The sequence below is a fragment of the Piliocolobus tephrosceles genome, chromosome 17 (assembly GCF_002776525.5).
Source record: "Piliocolobus tephrosceles isolate RC106 chromosome 17, ASM277652v3, whole genome shotgun sequence".
Taxonomy (NCBI): domain Eukaryota; kingdom Metazoa; phylum Chordata; class Mammalia; order Primates; family Cercopithecidae; genus Piliocolobus; species Piliocolobus tephrosceles.
The window spans coordinates 29,005,872-29,025,180 of NC_045450.1; the positions used below are offsets into that span (position 1 = coordinate 29,005,872).

General features: G+C 52.2%; 1 protein-coding gene across 4 annotated transcripts in view; it reads left to right on the plus strand.

Annotated features, from left to right (window-relative positions):
* The first annotated feature begins 364 nt into the window (after window positions 1–364).
* The window catches only part of ITGAX (integrin subunit alpha X), a 29,573-nt gene continuing 10,628 nt past the window's right edge, over window positions 365–19,309 (plus strand). For 2 of the 4 annotated variants that reach the window (XM_023191077.2, XM_023191078.2), the window contains exons 1-20: window positions 367–581; window positions 1,184–1,289; window positions 1,915–2,018; window positions 2,319–2,389; window positions 2,512–2,623; window positions 4,994–5,124; window positions 5,214–5,359; window positions 5,604–5,757; window positions 6,366–6,516; window positions 7,138–7,211; window positions 7,378–7,507; window positions 7,669–7,811; window positions 7,993–8,133; window positions 8,224–8,433; window positions 15,335–15,465; window positions 15,597–15,760; window positions 15,898–16,052; window positions 16,646–16,777; window positions 16,866–16,939; window positions 17,503–17,644. In XM_023191077.2, the coding sequence (XP_023046845.1) occupies window positions 545–581; window positions 1,184–1,289; window positions 1,915–2,018; window positions 2,319–2,389; window positions 2,512–2,623; window positions 4,994–5,124; window positions 5,214–5,359; window positions 5,604–5,757; window positions 6,366–6,516; window positions 7,138–7,211; window positions 7,378–7,507; window positions 7,669–7,811; window positions 7,993–8,133; window positions 8,224–8,433; window positions 15,335–15,465; window positions 15,597–15,760; window positions 15,898–16,052; window positions 16,646–16,777; window positions 16,866–16,939; window positions 17,503–17,644 (2,508 nt within the window). In that variant the 5' untranslated portion in view covers window positions 367–544. Of the gene's footprint in view, window positions 582–1,183; window positions 1,290–1,914; window positions 2,019–2,318; window positions 2,390–2,511; window positions 2,624–4,993; window positions 5,125–5,213; window positions 5,360–5,603; window positions 5,758–6,365; window positions 6,517–7,137; window positions 7,212–7,377; window positions 7,508–7,668; window positions 7,812–7,992; window positions 8,134–8,223; window positions 8,434–15,334; window positions 15,466–15,596; window positions 15,761–15,897; window positions 16,053–16,645; window positions 16,778–16,865; window positions 16,940–17,502; window positions 17,645–19,309 lie in introns of all 4 variants that reach the window. The other 2 variants (XR_002726166.2, XM_023191076.1) reach the window with 2 other exon arrangements.

Here is a 19,309-nt window from a genome sequence, read left to right on the forward strand (position 1 = left end):
CACCTAGCAGAGGGCTTGCGTCTCCAGGCTCAAATTAGGCATCTTGAATAAATGATGAATAAATGAGAGAATGAATGAATGAACAAATACTCACTCTGTGCTCCTCTTAGGGACCCGGATGCCCCACTCCTTGGCCCAGATTTTCCAGGCCAGAGTGAAGGGCTCCCACCAGGGTTTCCTTTAGGGTCCTGAGGGGTTGGCATCTGCCCCACCCCCCTCCAGTCCAGCTGAAATTTCAAGGTCAAGGGGTGCCTTCTGGCAGTCAAGGGGGAGCCTGGGAGGGGCAGAGCAGGGATTTGCATCCACCTAAGCAAAGGGCATCAAGCCAAGTCATCTGATGAGAGACTGCGGTGGGGTTGGGGGTGTGTGGGCGGCCGGCCCATCCTCGGATCAGCTGCGTTCTCTGCCCGCCCCCTCTGACTCATGCTGACAACCTTCTTCTTGCCCCTGGCCACCTCTCTGCCCACTTGCTTCCTCAGTACCTTGGTCCAGCTCTTCCTGCAACGGCCCAGGAGCTCAGAGCTCCACGTCTGACCTTCTAGTCATGACCAGGACCAGGGCAGCGCTCCTCCTGTTCACAGGTGAGCCTAGGCCCCAGTGAAGTAGGGCTGGGGACCCAGGCCCAAGGGAGCCAGGGCCTTGAAATGGGGGCTCAGGCTGGGGGCTTAGGATCTGGGTAGGAAGAGAGGCTGAGTCAAGCATGAGGGGGAGGCTGGCACATAGGGTTTGAGATTTGGAGTTTGTGGAGGGAGAGGATATTGAGGAACCAACTTTGGGGGAGTTCCAGAGATGCTGGAAGAGAGGCCAGTTTTCTCGACACTCCAGAGATTTTAAAAGTAGATAGAACGTGCCAAGCTTGTGCTCTGTGGACAGAATGCTTTGGTACCCAAGTTTTCCTGGAGTCTCTCTCACAACACTTGAGGGGCACGTTGGGAAAAGATCCTTTTTAGAGCCTGGGTACTGCTCTGCAGAAATGGAGAACTGAAACTCGATAGTGGATGGTGGGCAAGGGGCCTCCCTGGACCCTGGGAAGGAGAGAAGGGGATGAGTTGGGTGTCCAGAAGACCCAGGCACCCTGGGCATCAGGCTCAGAGGGGAGATTGGGGCGCTGGGGCTGGGGGTAGAGGGTGGCCAGGCAGGAGGAAGACCCTTCTCCAAAGCTCTCTTCCCACCTCTTTCCCAGCCTTAGCAACTTCTCTGGGTTTCAACTTGGACACAGAGGAGCTGACAGCCTTCCGTGTGGACAGCGCTGGGTTTGGAGACAGCGTGGTCCAGTATGCCAACTCCTGGTGAGGCCCAGGTGGCGCTGGCCTTCGGCTCCATCCATCCTCTCCATGCTCAGGGCCCCGTGCCCCGGCCCTGCCCTGTTATTTGCAAACTCTCCTCTCTGTCGGGTGTAGCGACTGCCCTGGCTAATGAAGATTTGCCCTGAAAGCAGGCACGGCCTCACAGCTAACATTTACAGAGCAGTAAGTGCAGTGCCAGGCTCATCATAGGTGGACGCTGACTGAGTCCACACGACAACCTGTGAGTAGGAATCAGTCGTGCAACAAACACTTACTTGTTTTTTCTTTCTTTTTTTCTATACATTTAAAAATATAGAGAGACAGGGTCTCACTATGTTGCCTGCGTTGGTCTCAAACTCCCGGGCTCAAGCGATCCTCCCACCTCAGCCTCCCAAAGTGCTGGGATTCCAGGTGTGAGCCACCACACCCAGACTCAACAAATGTTTACTGTCTCCACACGCCAGAGAATCCAGCAGACAGAAATCCCTTCCACGTGGAATTTAAATGATGAAAATCCATCTTGCAGATGAGGAAGCTGAGGTTTAGAGAGGGAACGCACACTCGCCGGAGCGGCAGCTGTGCCGCAGCGTCCACACTCTTACCCGAAGTGTTCTTTGTCTCCTCGCAGGGTGGTGGTTGGAGCCCCCCAAGAGAGAACAGCTGCCAACCAAACGGGCGGCCTCTACCAGTGCGGCTACAGCACCGGTGCCTGTGAGCCCATTGGCCTGCAGGGTGAGTCACCGCCCCTCCTGGGACCCAGGGCAGGGCCACCAGGCTCCCCAGCTCCAGGGGCCCATGGGGCTCACCGGAGTTTCACTTCCAACTTTTGCTGTGTCTGAGACCCTCACCCTCAGACATGCTTCCTGGCCTCTTAAGGCCTCGCCGCTCATCACACCCCTGCAGCTCTGTCAAAACCGGACAGCTCCCTTCACCATCAGACCTTGTCTCCCAGGTGGAGGTGACCCCTGCCCAGCTCTTCCACAGCCTTCTCTGTACCCCCGAAAGTGACCATGCACATATCTGTCCCTGCAGTCCCCCCGGAGGCTGTGAACATGTCCCTGGGCCTGTCCCTGGCGGCTACCACCAGCCCCCCCCAGCTGCTGGTGAGTAAGGGAGGGAGGAGCCGGGGCCGCGGGGGCTGGGAGTCTCTTGTAGGGTGGCGGTGCTGGAATGCGAGGGTGGGAGGGAGCAGGAGCAGCCCCCCAGCAGCCCGCTGTGTCCCCAGGCCTGCGGCCCCACCGTGCACCACGGGTGTGGGAGGAACATGTACCTGACCGGACTCTGCTTCCTCCTGGCCCCCACCCAGCTCACCCAGAGGCTCCCGGCGTCCGGGCAGGGTGAGTGTCAGGACCACCAAGTCTTTGAGGAGCTCACGCACATCCAATTGGGGGTGCGGTGGGCTAGAGACAGTCTTGCCAGAGTGGATCAGGAAGAAGGGATCTGGAAAAAGAGTTACCACGTGTCGCAGTGGTTCCCGACACTGCCGCCCGCACACCCTGCCCGTTCCTGGCCCGCCGGTGGACCTTTCCTGTGACCTTAACCTCTCCAAGCATCCGTTCTTCATCTGTTGGATGGGGAGAATAACACACCCAGCACTGAAAGTAACATAGGATTATTCATGGCCAGGGGCTAGCACAGCAGCTAGTACCAGGTGACAGCCCCATGAAGCCCAGCTGCTGTTATTTTTAGAGAAGAGGATCTATTTTCATCCAGTGGGTCCTGGGATATGACCAATTGGTTTGTGCAGTAGTTTAGGAAAGGTCAGTGAAAGTGCAGCGTGAGCAACGTGTGTGTGTGCATGTGTGTATACATATGTGTGTGTATACATGTGCGCATGCACACATGTACATGCATGTGTGTGCATGTATGTGTGTGTGTGCGTGTGCACATGCAGGTTGAGACGCAGGGCCTGGCTTCCCTGGTGCTGATGGGGAAGAAAGATAAGGAAGCGGAACAGTGGGCTTTTCAGACCTGGCAGGCTGAGGCCTCCCCTTGGTTTCACATTTGCTCTCAAGCCCTTGGTGAGACTGACATCTGGTTGCAAATAGGGTGCACCTTCCAGCACCTCCGTGGGTCCAGACTCCATCCACAGGGGCCTGGGCACTCATCAGAATGCCCAGAACACCTGTCTCTCCGGTGGAGGCCTCTGGGGCAGAGACGATGCTGAGAGGTCGCATGGAAGGGGATCTCCTCTCCAGGTGCTGTAAGAGCGTCCTCTTCTCAGGATAGATGCTGCCTTCACACAGGAGGGGAGTGGGGGCCTGTATTTAAGCTGAGAACAGAACAGGCCCAGTGTATGGCTGTTGCCTGTGATGATTTGTTTAAAATATTAACAATCAAGGCAGGAGGGTCATTTGAGGCCTGGAGTTTGAGACCAGCCTGGGCAACATAGTGAGACTTCATCTCTACAAAAAATAAATATAAAATACAAAGTAGCTGGGCATGGTGTTACATACATATAGTGCCAACTACTGGGGAGGCTGAGGCAGGAGAATCGCTTGAGCTCAGGAGTTGGAGGCTGTGGGGAGCTATGATCGCACCACTGCGCTCCAGCCTGGGTGACAGTGAGATTCCATCTCAATTAAAAAAAAAAAAAAATTAACAAAACTACCATTCAGCACTGAGCAGTGAGGACAAACACTGGCCAGGAACTGGTGCCAGTTTGTATCATTGCTGGATGGGGTGACATTGAGGGAGGAAGGAGGAATGGGTCCAGGGAGGGGCACAGATATCCAGGGTGGAGGGGGAGGCCCTCTGCTTCCTACCATCTGAATTGGAGAAATCTTCCTGTTTTTTTTTTCTTTCTTCTTTTTTTTTTAAAGACAGTCTTACTCTGTCACTGAGGCTGGAGTGCAGTGGTACAATCACAGCTCACTGCAGCCTCCAACTCCTGGGCTCAAGTGATCCTCCCACCTCAGCCTCCAGAGTAGCTGGAACCACAGAGAAGAGCCACCAGGCCCAGCTGATTTTTAACAATGTTTAGTAGATGTGAGGTCTCGCTATGTTGTCCAGGCTGATCTTGAAATCCTGGGCTCAAGCAATTCTTCTGTCTAGGCCTCCCAAAGTGCTTGGATTACAGGCGTAAGCCACTGCACCCAGTCTGACCTTCACTTTTTTTATCGACAGGGCTGGCTGCACAGGGGTGAGCAGCTTCATCACAGCCTTTTTTTTTTTTTTTTTTTTTTTTTTTTTTTTTAGATGGAACCTCATTCTGTTGCCAGGCTGGAGTGCTGTGGTGCGATCTCCGCTCGCTGCAGCCTCCACCTCCCGGGTTCAAGCAATTCTGCCTCAGCCTCCCGAGTAGCTAGGACCACAGGTGCATGCCACCACACCCAGCTAATTTTTGTATTTTTGGTAGAGATGGGGTTTCACCATGTTGGCCAGGTTGGTCTCGATCTCCTGACCTCATGATCCGCCCACCTCGGCCTCCCAAAGTACTGGGATTACAGGTGTCAGCAACTGCGCCCGGCCCATCACAGCCTCTTTATGCAACTTTAAGAGAATGAAGGGCCTTGTTCCAGGCAGGGGGTTAGGGAAGTCCTGCCCCCGATGAGGAGAGGACCCAGGGTATGGAGTCTGACTCCCATCGCCAGACTAGGGGCTTAGGGGAGGAAGGGTTTTGGGAGAGTGAGCTCTTATGGCCAGGAGGCCATAGTCCTGCGCTCTTGGAGTGTCTCTTGGAGGACCGGTGCCACCTCCTTCCCCAGAGTGCCCAAGACAGGAGCTGGACATTGTGTTGCTGATTGATGGCTCGGGCAGCATCTCCCCCGGCGACTTTGCCACGATGATGAACTTCGTGAGAGCTGTGATAAGCCAGTTCCAGAGACCCAGCACCCAGGTGTGCCTTTGGGGCAGGGAGGCTGCTGGGGGCAGGTGCTTGGATCCTGGTGAAATGGCCTCAGCCCCGGCCCTGTGTGCTTCTCCCAGTTTTCCCTGATGCAGTTCTCCAGTGAATTCTACGTACACTTCACTTTTGAGAAATTCAGGCGCACCTCAAACCCCCTCGGCCTGTTGGCTTCTGTTCACCAACTGAGAGGGTTGACACACACGGCCACTGCCATCCAAAAAGTCGTGTGAGTCCTGACTTCTTCCAGGCACAGTCCCAAAGCACCCAGGTCTTCCCTTGGGCCTCATCTGTCTCCACGAGAAGGGGACAGTCAGGGACTGAAATCCAGCCCGTAATACCCTTGCCAAGCTTGGGCCTCTGGGTGGGACTAGGGCCTCCCAAAGGAAAAGGCATCTTCTCATTTTCACAAGGGCACCAGGGGCTAGTGTGGTTTTGTTCACAGGCCTCTAAGATCTCTTCTTTCCTGATAGGCACCAATTGTTCCAGGCCTCACACGGGGCCCGTGGGGATGCCACTAAAATTCTCATTGTCATCACTGATGGGAAGAAAGAAGGCGACAGCCTGGATTATAAGGACGTCATCCCCATGGCTGATGCAGCAGGCATCATCCGCTATGCAATTGGGGTAGGGCATGGGACGGCTTCCCCCTTCTCCCACGGCTTCCTCTCAGGGCAACTTCCCTTTCTATTTATTTTCTTTTCTCTTTGAGACAGGGTCTTGCTCTATTACTCAGGCAGTGGTGCAATCCTAGCTCACTGCAGCCTCGAACTCCTGGGCTCCAGTGATCCTTCCACCCCAGCCTCCCCAGTAGCTGGGACCACTGGCGTGTGCCATCAAACCTGGCTTTTTTTTTTTTATTTTTTTTTGGTTGAGATGGGGTCTTGCTATGTTGCCCAGGCTGGTCTCAAATTCCTGGCCTCAAACAATTCTACCACCTTGGCTTCCCAAAGCTCAGGGATTACAGGTGTGAACCACCGCCAACAACATACCTTTCAAGGATAGAAACACCAGCTCTCTCGGCTCTTACTGCCTTCAGGACGAAAACTCTGCCCCAGACTGGAGACCATGATCCTTTTCCTAAACTCCCTGATGCCGTCCGGGCCTCATGTTTCTCCTGTGTCCATGGGGTGTGATCATGTTGATCTTGTGGGGTTATCGGAGGATGTTGCACCCAGTGCACACAGAAACATTCGATTTATGATTTTTACTGAGTTGATCTTTTCTGGAGACAGGTTGGATCAGCTTTTCAAAACAGAAACTCTTGGAAAGAATTAAATGACATTGCATCGAAGCCCTCCCAGGAACACATATTTAAAGTGGAGGACTTTGATGCTCTGAAAGATATTCAAAACCAGCTGAAGGAGAAGATCTTTGCCATTGAAGGTGAATCTGAAGGGAGCTCTTAGCTTGGGGACTCCTCAGTCGTAACACTTTTCCACTTAGAACCCAAGGCTCCGTGAAACAGGTAGACAGCAGCCCAGTTCTCCTGCTTTCCCGGGACCCCGATAGCCACGTCTGTCATCTTGTCCCCACTGATGTCCCCCAGCACTGTCAGAGCTGCCCCAAAGTGGCCCCAGGGATGGCCCTGCTCCCCACAGAGAATGATCCCACACCTCCACCGGCTCCACTGCAGAACAAAAAGCAGTGCCAGGCCCAGCCCAGGAGACCCTTCCACCCACACTGGGACCTACCCAGCCCACGTCCCACCAGCCACTCACTCCCCTGGGCAAGGGGCACGCGGACTCCTGGCCCCCTCGGGTCTGCTCGTAGACCCGTGAGGGGGCCCTGGTGAGGACCAGATCGGTGCTGCCATCGCTGTCCACATCCATGGAGCAGAGGGAGGCCCTGAAATTGGAGCTGATCTGGAGGGCAGAGCCTATTCCCTGTCATAGGCATCAGCCCTCCCTGGGCCTCCAGTCTTAGCTTCTCCTAAAGCTGAAGTGTTCTTAGACCTGGCAAAGCTCATCTCCCTCCCTGGCACTCGAGTGTCATACTTTTCCCCAGGTACGGAGACCACAAGCAGTAGCTCCTTCGAATTGGAGATGGCGCAGGAGGGCTTCAGCGCTGTGTTCACGCCTGTGAGTGGGGCCCCTTAGGCCGATGATGTGCGGTGAGGGGAGGAGGGAGCAGGGAAGGCCAGGGTGGGTGTCAGGTGGGTAAGGGGCACGGGCGGCAGGCGTATCTCTTATACATGCTGTCTTCCTGCTCCGGCCTCTGCTCAGTCCTGGAATCCTTTCCTCCCAGGATGGCCCCATTCTGGGGGCTGTGGGGAGCTTCACCTGGTCTGGAGGTGCCTTCCTGTATCCCCCAAATACGAACCCCACCTTCATCAACATGTCTCAGGAGAATGTGGACATGAGGGACTCTTACCTGGGTGAGAAACGACCAGGGGTTGGGGACAGGTGGGAGATGCGCTGCCTGGGATGGGTCCAGGGTTCTGGGGAGGGGAGAAGGGGGCTGTGCTGCCTGAAGTGGGGGTCCAGGGTTCTGGGTGGGGGGAGTGGGGGCCTTTGTGCTGAGACCTGGGCCCCTCAGGTTACTCCACGGAGCTGGCTCTCTGGAAAGGGGTGCAGAACCTGGTCCTGGGGGCCCCCCGCTACCAGCACACTGGGAAGGCTGCCGTCTTCACCCAGGTGTCCGGGCAATGGAGGCTGAAGGCCGAAGTCACGGGGACACAGGTTGGGTGTGACAGAAGCCAGAGGGGAAGATGAGGGTGGGGACAGTGGCTGGGGCCAGGAAGAGGATGGAGGGGCTTTGGGGGTCTTGGGGGAGGTCCTGGTACCTGGGGAGAGGTGGGACCTAGCCCACAGGGCTGCCTCTGGCGGGGACAGGCAGCATGACCCAGGCTCTGCCCTCCAGATTGGTTCCTACTTCGGGGCCTCCCTCTGCTCCGTGGATGTGGATGGCGACGGCAGCACTGACCTGATCCTCATCGGGGCCCCCCATTACTACGAGCAGACCCGAGGGGGCCAGGTGTCCGTGTGTCCCTTGCCCAGGGGGGTGAGTGGCTGATGGGACCTGGGCTGGGTGGGGTCCAGTGTGGGTGGAGGGGTTGCCCAGGTTGGGCCTGGCACTGCTTTCGTTCTGCAGTGGAGAAGGTGGTGGTGTGATGCTGTTCTCCACGGGGAGCAGGGCCACCCCTGGGGTCGCTTTGGGGCGGCTCTGACAGTGCTGGGGGACGTGAATGGGGACAAGCTGACGGACGTGGTCATCGGGGCCCCAGGAGAGGAAGAGAACCAGGGTGCTGTCTACCTGTTTCACGGAGCCTTGGGACCTAGCATCGGCCCCTCCCACAGCCAGGTGAGGCCGTGTCCCGCTTCTGTCATTAGAGCAGAGCCTCCTCCTTGCCTCTCCCGCTCTGTCATACAGGAAAACTGTCCCTTTTTACCTTTTCCTACCTCCCTTGCCCAGCTCTGAGCACCTTGTAGCAGTGGTGCGGTCTCAGCTCACCGCAACCTCCGCCTCCCAGGTTCAAGCGATTCTCTGCCTCAGCGTCTGGAGTAGCTGGAATTACAGGCATGCACCACCATGTCCAGTGAATTTTTTGTATTTTAGTAGAGATAGGCTTTCGCCATGTTAGCTAGGCTGGTCTTGAACTCTTGACCTCAGGTGATCTGCCTGTCTCGGCCTCCCAAAGTGCTGGGATTATAGGCGTGAGCCACCATGCCCAGCCCCTCGCCAGTTTTACAAGGTACACAGGTCAGGCACAGAAAACCCATTTTACAGATGGAACGTGGGACACTGGGAAGACAAGAGCCTTGGTTTGCCAGAGGTTCAGAGTGGGTCCGGGATGGTGAAGGGTGCTCCGGCCTCCTGACCTCCAACCTGGCGTGCAGTCTCCGGGCTCCCTGCTGCTCACCACTTAGGTCCAGTCGTTTCAACCTACCCTTCCACTCGCTCCTCGCCTCCCTGGATGCTACATGATTTTATTCCCTTTCTGCCATCAAGGTCCCACCGTATACCCATCCCTGCAGCCACCCTCCACCCAAGGGAGCAGGGTTCCCTGAGAACAAGGGCTGCTTTCCTTGGCAAAAGTCAAGAAAGCCCTGTTAAAAAATAGGCAAAGGGGCTGCTCCAGGTGGCTCACATCTGTAATTCCAACACTTTGGGAGGCTGAGGCAGGAGGATCACTTGAGGCCAGGAGTTTCAGGCCAGCCTGGGCAACATAGGGAGATCCCATCTCTAGAAAAAAATTTAAAAATTAGGCAGGCGTCGTGGTGCTGTAGTAACTGTAGTCCCAATTACTCGGGAGGCTGAGGTGGGATGATCACCTGAGCACAGGAGGTTGAGGCTGCAGTGAGCTATGATTGCGTCACTTCACTTCAGCGCAGGTGAAAGAGCAAAACCCTGTGTCAAAAAAAAAAAAAAAAAAGATTTGGATAGGGATAGACATTTCTCCAAAGAAGAGGTACAAAGGGCCACTGAGTGGATAAAATGATTCTCAACGTCATTAGTCATCAGAAATCAAAACTATAATGAAATGCCACTTCTCACCTACTAGAATGACTAGAAACAAAGACGGATAATGACAGGTGTTGGTGAGGATTGGGAGAACTGGGCATCCTCCCGCACTGCTGAGGATGATGTAAATCCACGCAGCTGCTTTGGAAATCAGTCTGGCAGATCCTCAAAACATTAAACATAGGCTGGGCACAGTGGCTCACACCTGTAATCCCAGCACTTTGGGAGGCTGAGGCAGGTGGATCGCCTGAGGCCAGGAGTTCAAGACCAGCCTGGCCAACACAGTGAAACCCCATCTCTACTAAAAATACAAAAAAAAAAAACAAAGCAAAACGACAACAACTACCTGAGCGTGGTGGTGGGCGTCTGTAATCCCAGCTACTCGGGAGGCCGAAGCAGGAGACTTGATTGAACCTGGGAGGTGGAGGTTGTGGTGAGCCGAGATTGCGGCACTGCACTCCAGCCTAGGCAACAAGAGCAAAACTCCATCTCAAACAAACAAACAAAAAGTTAAACATAGAGTTGCCATGAGATGTGGCAATTCCACCTATAAAACATGCTAAGTGAGGGAAGCCGGACACAGAAGGCCACATGTATTCAGGCCAAATGTCCAGAACAGGCAAATCTGTAGAGACAGAAAGTAGATGAGCAGTTTCACAGGGCTGGGTGTGGGGGGAAGTCAGGGGCATGAGGGTGACTGCAAATGGGTATGGAGTCTCTTTTTGGAGTAGTGGAAATGTTCTAAAATTGATTGTGGTAGTGGTTTCACAACTCTGTAAACATACCAAAACCACTAAATCATATACTTTAAAGGGGTGAGTTTTGTGCTATGTCGTCTATAGCTCAAAAAAGCTGTTACCAAAAAGAAAAAAGTGGCAGGGAAGGTCCCTGCAGTTCTGTTACACACCAGCTGTGTGATCTTTGACAGGAAACTCACTGTCTCTGTGCTCAGTTTTCTCATTGGTAAAATGTTGATACTAATAGAATCAACCTTACTGAACTGCTGCTGTGAAGATTAAATGAGTTAGTACGCATGAAGTGCTTATCACAGTGCCTGGCACACAATAGGTGTTATGTTGTTACAATCTGTTTTAATTATCATTAAGATAGTTTAACAACTGGCCAGGTGCAGTGGGTACCGCCTGTAATCCTAGCACTTTGGGAGGTCGAGGCAGGCAGATCACTTGAGGTCAGGAGTTCCAGACCAGCCTGGCCAATGTGGGGAAATCCCGTCCCTACCAAAAATACAAAAATTAGCTGTGCGTGGTGGCGCATGCCTGTAATCCCAGCTACACGGGAGGCTGAGGCAAGAAAATGGCTCGAACCCAGGAGTCGGAGGTAGCAGTAAGCTGAGATTGGAGCACCGCACTCCAGCCTGGGTGCCAGAGTGAGACTCCATCTCAAAACAAATAAACAAAAAACATATAGTTTAACAACTGAAGGGGAATCTAAAAAGAGGGTGAAAGATAGTTGAGAATAACAAGGGCCCACATGTTGTCATGAAACTGTGAACAGTTCGTACCAACTCCCATGACCCATCACAAAGCGCATGTTTTATGCGCTTTGCAGATACTGCACTCTTTACACGTTGAAGGTGTGCAGCAACCCTGCACCGAGCAAGTCTATCAGTGCTGTTTACCCAGCTGCACGCACTCACTTTGTGTCTCTGTGTTACGTTTGGTAATTCTCACAATGTTTCAAACTTTTTGAAATTATCATGTCTGTGATGGTGAGCTGTGATCAGTGATCTTCGATGTTACCATTGTCCTTGTTTTGGGGCACCATGAACCATGTCCATATACGAAGGCAAACTTCATAAATGTGTGTGTTCTGACTGCTCCACCACCGATAGCTCCCCTGGCTCTCTCTCCCTCTCCTCTGGCCTCCCTATTCCCATTCCCTGCAATGCAACAATATGGAAATTAAGCCAAATAATAACTCTACAATGGTCTTTAAGTGTTCAAGTGAAAGGAAGAGGCACATGTCTCTCATTATTTATTTACTGAGGCAGGGTCTCACTCTGTTACCCAGGCCGGAGTACACTGGTGTGATCTCGGCTCACTGAAACTTCCCCTCTGGGGTTCAAGTGATTCTCCTGCCTCAGCCTCCTGAGTAACTGGCATTACAGGTGCGTGCCACCATGCCTGGCTAATTTTTGTATTTTTAGTAGAGATGGGGTTTCGCCATGTTGGCCTAGCTAGTCTCAAACTCCTGACTTTAAGTGATCTGCCTGCCTTGGCCTCCCAAAGCACTGGGATTACAGACGTGAGCCACCGTGTCTGGCCATGTATTTCACATGTTAGATCAAAACCTAGAAATGATTAAGCTTGGTGAAGAAGCCATGTCAAAAGCCAAGACGGACTGAAGGCCTTTTGCACCAAACAGCCAAATTCTGAATGCAAAACAAAAGTTATTGAAGGAAATTAAGAGTGCTACTCCAGTGAACATAGGAATGATAAGAAAGTGAAACAGCCTAATTGCTATTATGAAGGAAGTTTTGAGTGCTCTGGATAGAAGATCAAACCAGCCGCAATATTCCCTTAAGCCAAAGCCAAATCCAGAGTAAGGTCCGAATGCTCTTCAGTTCTGTGAAGGCTGAGAGAGGTGAGGAAGCTACAGAAGAAAAGCTGGAAGTCAGCAGAGGTGGAAGTCAGCAGGGTTCATGAGGTTTAAGGAAAGAAGCAATCTCCACAACATAAAAGTACAAGGTGAAGCAGCAAGTACAGATGGAGAAGGCACAGCAAGTTCTTCTCCAGAAGATCTCTGATGAAGGTGCCTACACTCAACAACAGGTTTTCAATGTAGATGAGACGGCCTTCGATGGAAGAAGATGCCATCTAGAACTTTCAGAGAAGTCAATGCCTGGCTTCAAGACAGGCTGACTCTCTTGTTAGAGGCTAATGCCGCTGGTAGGACTTCAAGTTGTAGTCAGTGCTCATTTACCATTTGGAAAATTCCAGGGCCCTAAAGAATGATGCTAAATCCACCCTTCCTGTGCTCTAGAAATGGAGCAAAGCCAGGGAGACGGCACATCTGTTTACAGTATAGTTGGGTAAGTGTTTTAAACCCATTCTGGAGACCTGCTGCTCAGAAAAATAGATTTCTTTCCGAAGTTTGTTACTTATTGACAATGCACCTGGTCACCCAAGAGCTCTGATGGAGATGATCATGGAGATTAGTGTTGTTTCCACGCCTGCAAACCCAACATCCATTCTGCAGTCCATGGACCGAGGAGTAATTTCGACTTTCAAGTCTCATTATTTCAGAAATACATTTCATAAGGCTATAGCTGCCATACATAGTGATTCTTCTGATGGATCTGGGCAAAGTCAGTTGAAAACCTTCCGGAAAAAATTTACCACTTTAGATGCCATTAAGAACATTCATGATTCACGAGAGGGGGTCAAAATATCAACAATTAACAAGAGTTCGGGAGAAGCTGATTCCGATTCTCGTGGATGACTCTGAGTGGTTCTAGACTTCAGGGGAGGAAGTGACTGCAGAGTGGTGGAAATAGAGAACCAGAATTAGACGGTGGAGCCTGAACGGCTGCAATTTCATGATGAAACTTGCACAGATGAGGACCTGCTTCTTACGGATGAGGAAATAAAGTGGTTTTTTTTTTCAGATGGAATCTATTCCTGGTGAAGATGCTATGAAAATTGTTGAAATGATGACACAAGGTTAAGAATATTACACAAACAGGCCGGGCACAGTGGCTCACCTCTGTAATCCGAGCACTTTGGGAGGCAAGAGGTGGGCAAATCACCTGAGGTCGGGAATTTGAGACCAGCCTGGCCGACATAGGGAAACCTCATCTCTACTAAAAAAATCAGCCGGGTGTGGTGGCGGTTTTCTGTAATCCCAGCTACTCAGGAGGCTGAGGCAGGAGAATCACTTGAACCTGGGAGGCGAAGGTTGCAGTGAGCCGAGATCACACCACTGCACTCCAGCAACAGTGAAAGTGTGTCTCAAAAAAAAAAAAAAAAAAAAAGACTATTATATAAAAGTAGTTGATAAACGAGCGCAGAATTTGAGAGGATTGACTCCAACTTTCAAAGAAGCTCTACTGTGGGTAAAATGTTATCAACCAGCAACCCATGCTCCAGAGAAATTTCATGAAAGGAAGAGTCCATCCGGGCAGCAAACTTCCTCACTGTCTTATTTTAGGAAATTGCCATAACCTCCCCAACCTCCAGGAGTTGCCACTGTGATCAGTCAACCGTGTCACCGTGTCACCATCAGCAAGACCCTCCATAGGCAAAAAGATTATGCCTTGCTAAAGGCTTTAATGATCGTTAGCATTTTTTACCAATCAAATTTTTTTATTTTTATTTTTGAACTTTTATTTTAGATTTAGAGGGGGTACACCTAGCCTTTCTAGACTCCCTCAGTAATTGGTAAATTTCTCTTTTTATTTTGTTATTATTCTTTTTTCTTTTTTAAATTTTTATTTTTTAGAGACAAGAGTCTCATCGTGTCCCTCAGGCTGGAGTGCAGTGGCGCAATCATAGCTGACTGCAGCCTCGAACTCTTGGGCTGAAGAGATCCTCCTGCCAAAGCCTCCTGAGTAGCTGGGACCACAGGCACAAGCCAGTGTGCCGGGCTCATTATTATTACTTTTTTTTTTTGAGACAGAGTCTTGCTCTGTCACCAAGGCTGGAGTGCAGTGGCGCAATCTCCGCTCACTGCAACCTCCTCCTCCCGGGTTCAAGTGATTCTCCTGCCTCAGCCTCCTGAGCAGCTTGGATTGCAGGTGTGCCATCACGTCTGGCTAATTTTTGTATATTTAGTAGAAACGGGGTATCATCATGTTGGCCAGGCTGGTCTGGAACTCCTGACCTCAGGTGATCCACCCGCCTTGGCCTCCCAAAGTGTTGGGATTACAGGCGTGAGCCACCACGTCCACCCATTATTATTACTTTTAATGCCTGCCAGTTCCATTGGTGCATAGAGATTTAAAGGGCACATTCTTCCAGGGAGCGGGCATAACATGAGCACTGGGAATGAAGGTGATAGGTTCTACAGGGGAGGCCGTGCCCAGGAAGGTGGATCTGCGTGTGGGTGTGACCACTCCCTACCCCACCCCGGCTTTTTCTTGTCCTTTGAAGAGACAGAGTGACAGCAAGAAACAAAAAGGGGACTTGGGCCTGGGGTCAGAGGGTCTGGTGTTGGGTCTGGAGTCGGCCTCTTAAAGGCTACATGGAGTTGGCACTGTCTCCAACCTCTCTCCTGCATCTTTGCAACAAGGGAGGTGAGGCTGGATGAGCTCCAAGGTCCCTTTCAGCCTTAATACACATTGTGACACATTATTGACTGCTGGCCGTATTCTGGGTGCTGTTCTAAGAACCGTAGGAATTCCTCTCCTGCGCACAGCTAAACTCTGAGCTAATAGTATCATTATATGAAAGATGAGGAAACGGAGGCACAGACAGATTGAATCCTTGCCCACGGCCTCGTGGCTCATACGTGGAGGAGTCAGAATTGGAACTAGAGACTGATTGAATGAATGACACTTGGATCACCAGGACACCCTTCCGATCTCCACTCCTACATCTGTTTCTTAGCAATCATCTCCCAACTCCTACCTCCTCTTTTCAGGTTCTTCTTGGTGACAGCTGTTCACCACTCACCTCTTCTCTCCCTTTCTGATGGTCCCACATCTATATCCCCCTTGTTACTTATTTCCAACTTCTTCCCCCACCTTCCAGCTTGATTCACTCTTTTCTCTTCTGGCCAGCGGATCACCGGCTCCCAGCTCTCCCCCAGGCTGCAGTATTTTGGGCAGGCACTGAGCGGCGGTCAAGACCTCACCCAGGATGGACTGGTGGACCTGGCTGTGGGGGCCCGGGGCCAGGTGCTCCTGCTCAGGTGAGAGCAGCCTTTCTCGGACGCTCCCTGGGTGGTCCTAGGTCCAGATGGGGGTGCCCACACCCCACCCCACCCCACATGGTGCTCCCAGGAGCCAAGGGCCTGTCCTCAGCTCGGTGCTCTGCCTGCAGGACGAGACCTGTGCTCTGGGTAGGGGTGAGCATGCAGTTCAAACCTGCTGAGATCCCCAGGTCTGCATTTGAGTGTCAGGAGCAGGTGGTCTCTGACCAGATCCTGGGACAATCCAGCATCTGCCTTTACATTGACAAACGTTCCAAGAACCTGCTTGGGAGCCGTGAGTCCCCTCCCCTCCAACCCAGGACACCCTGACCTCTGGAGTCCCCCAGCCCCAGACGCCTTTCTCCCACCCTGCCCGTTGTCCACCCAGGGAGTTCCTGTCTCTCTCAACGCCGTTTCTGTGACCGCCTACAGGTGACCTCCAAAGCTCTCTGACCGTGGACCTGGCTCTCGACCCTGGCCGCCTGAGTCCCCGTGCCACCTTCCAGGAAACAAAGAACCGGAGTCTGAGCCGAGTCCAAGTCCTCGGGCTGCAGACATACTGTGAAACCTTCACCCTGCTGCTCCCGGTGCGTCTGGGCATGAACATGGGTGGCGGCCGCGCTGGGGCTGGCAGAAGGCAGGGCAGGGACAGAACAGGCTGCCTTCCAGCCTCCCTGTGGCTCAGCCCAGCCCAGGACCAGGCATGAAGGAGGTGCTTACTGCATAGCCAGTGAGTGAGTGAGCGAGCGAGCGAACAAGTGATGAGATCGGCTGCAACTGCCAGGGGCCACACGGTTGGATTTCAGGAAAGAGAATTGGGCAGCCTGAGAGAGCTCTGCGGCTTCCGGCTGGGCTTTTTTTCAGGCACTCACTGGACACGCATGTATCGAGCTGCTCCTGGGAGATAGGCCCTGCCCTGGGGGCATAGCGCTGGCCAAAACAGTCATTGCTGAGCGGGAGGTCTGTGGGGAGGAGAAAAAAAAACAAAGACAAACCAGGGGAGAGAACAGAGAGGGTGTCAGGGAGGCCTCCTGAAGGCGGTGATGCTGAGCAGGCCCTGAAGGTAGCGGAAGCCGCGTGGGAGCTGGGCAGGGGCAGGATGAGAACTGCGGGTGGGGCCGAGCGCAGCTCTGCACAGGGCTCACCTCACCCTTCGCTCTTCCCCACGCCCATCCCCCAGACCTGCGTGGAGGACTCTGTGACCCCCATCACCTTGCGTCTGAACTTCACGCTGGTGGGCGAGCCCCTCCCTGCCTTCAGAAACCTGCGGCCTATGCTGGCCGCCGATGCTCAGAGATACTTCATGGCCTCCGTGAGTCCTGGCGCTGGGGTCTCCCAGAGAGGGCGCACAGCGTGGGGCCTGGGTCTCCGAGAAAACCCCCCATTGCCTTCCCACGCAGCTCCCCTTTGAGAAGAACTGTGGAGCCGACCATATCTGCCAGGACAATCTCGGCATCTCCTTCAGCTTCCCAGGGTGAGTGCCCCCACCTTAGACCTGCCCTACTGCCCCAGCCTCCTTCCTGGAATCTGGGACTCCTGTCTCTGGCTCTCCCTAACATTGTTTCATCCTATACTCAAAACCCAGGTGTCCTGGCTGGGCACAGTGGTCCGCGCCTATAATCCCAGCACTTTGGGAGGCCAAGGCGGGAGGATCTTTTGAGGCCAGGAGTTAGGGATCAGCCTGGGCAACAGAGTGAGATCCCATTTCTACAAAAACAAAACAAAACAACAGCAACAACAAAAGATCAGCTGAGTAGAGCATGTCTATAGTTCCAGTTACTTAGGAGGCTGAAGCTTAAGGATTGCTTGAGCTCTGGAGTTGGAGGTCACAGTGAGCCATGATCACACCACTGCACTCCAGCCTGGGTGAAAGATCAGCACTGCGTTTTTTTTTAAAAAAAAAAAGAGAGAAGAAGAAGAACCCAGGTGTCCTGTCCCCTGTCTATCTTCCACATCCCCACCCACCCCATTTTATCCCAGACCATTTCTAGCCTCAGTCACAGAATTATCTTCTCCTTCCCCACCCCTGATACCCAGCCTGAAGACCCTGCTGGTGGGGAGTAACCTGGAGCTGAAGGCAGAAGTGATAGTGTGGAATGACGGGGAAGACTCCTACGGAACCACCATCACCTTCTCCCACCCGGCAGGACTGTCCTACCGCCATGTGGCAGAGAGCCAGGTGCTCCCTCTGGGGAAGGAGGAGGAGGTTGGGCTGGGCACTAGTATAGATTCCTGTGCGGTTCAGAGCCTGGGCTGGGCTTGGAGGTGGTAGTGCCATCTGGGGCACGCCTCCGCTCGTGCGGTGTTCAACTTTGGGCATCGCAGTTTAAGGACACTGACTATCAGGAATGATTTCCTGAGAGGCCACTAATGTGGAGACAGAGGGGACCCTGCCCAAATGTCTTTCTATTCCTTGTTATATCAATACTCCTCTTTTGAAGAAAAACATATCTCAGCCTTCAAATATTTTAAAACACTGCTCTGTAGAAGCAAGGGGTTGAATTTATTGGTCGCTGTACATTAAGGCTTGGCAACCTTTTTCTATAAAGGGTTAGATAGTAAATATTTCAACTTTGTGGTCCACGTGGTCTGTGTCACAGCTGCTAACCTCTGCTGTTGTGGAATGAAAGCAGCCATTGACATGAATGAGTTTATGAATGAATATACCTGCAATGCAGTAAAACTTTATGTATAAAAATAGGTAGTGGCTGTTGTTTGCCAATCTCTGTTTTACAATGCAGAACTAGGACCACAGGGAGTCAAAGAGAAACAGATGTTTTAAACAAAAATATTATGGCCAGGGCGGTGGCTCATGCCTGTAATCCCAGGACTTTGGGAGGCTGAGGCAGGCGGATCACCTGAGGTCAGGAGTTTGACCAGCCTGGCCCACATGGTGAAACTCCATCTCCACGAAAAATACAAAAATTGGCCGGGCGTGGTGGCGGGCGCCTGTAATCCCAGCTACTGGGGAGGCCGAGGCGGGAGAATTGCTTGAATCCGGAAGGGGGAGGTTGCAGTGAGCCGAGATTGTGCCACTGCACTCCAGCCTGGACGACAAAGCAAGACTCTGTCTCAAAAAAAAAAAAAAAAAGAAAAATGTTATTATGAAAAATTTAAAACATTTACAAAAGTAGAAAGTAGTTCAACAAACCTCCGCAAAACTTGTCACCTAGATTCAACCATTAGCAACATTTTGCCACATTTGTTTCATCAATTGTTCCCTTTTGCTAAGGTATTTTCTTTCCTTCCTTCCTTCCTTCCTTCCTTCCTGCCTGCCTGCTTTCTTTGTGAGACAGGGTCTTGCTCTGTCACACAGGCTGGAGTGCAGTGGCACAATTTCAGCTTACTGTAGCTTCGACATCCTGGGCTCAAGCAATCCTCCCATCTCAGCCTCCTGAGTAGCTACAACCACATGCACACACACCATACCTGGCTAATTTTTAAATGTTTTGTAGAGTTGGGGTCTTACCATGCTGTCCAAGCTGGTCTCTAACTCCTGGATTCAAGCAATCCTCCCATTTCAGCCTCCCAAAGTGTTGGAGTTACAGACATGAGCCACTGTGCCTGACCAGCTAAAGTATTTTAAAACAAATCTCAGACATGGGGGTCATTGTACTCCTCCTTATTCACTCTGCTATGGTTTGAATGCATCACCCAAAGTTCACATGTTAGACACTTAATTCCCAATGCAACAGTGTTGAAAGGTGAAACCTTTAAAAGGTGATTATGAGGGCTTTGCCCTCATAAATGGATGAATACTATTATCTCCAGAGTAGATTAGTCATATCAGGAGTGGGTTCCTTCCTTCCTTCCTTCCTTCCTTCCTTCCTTCCTTCCTTCCTTC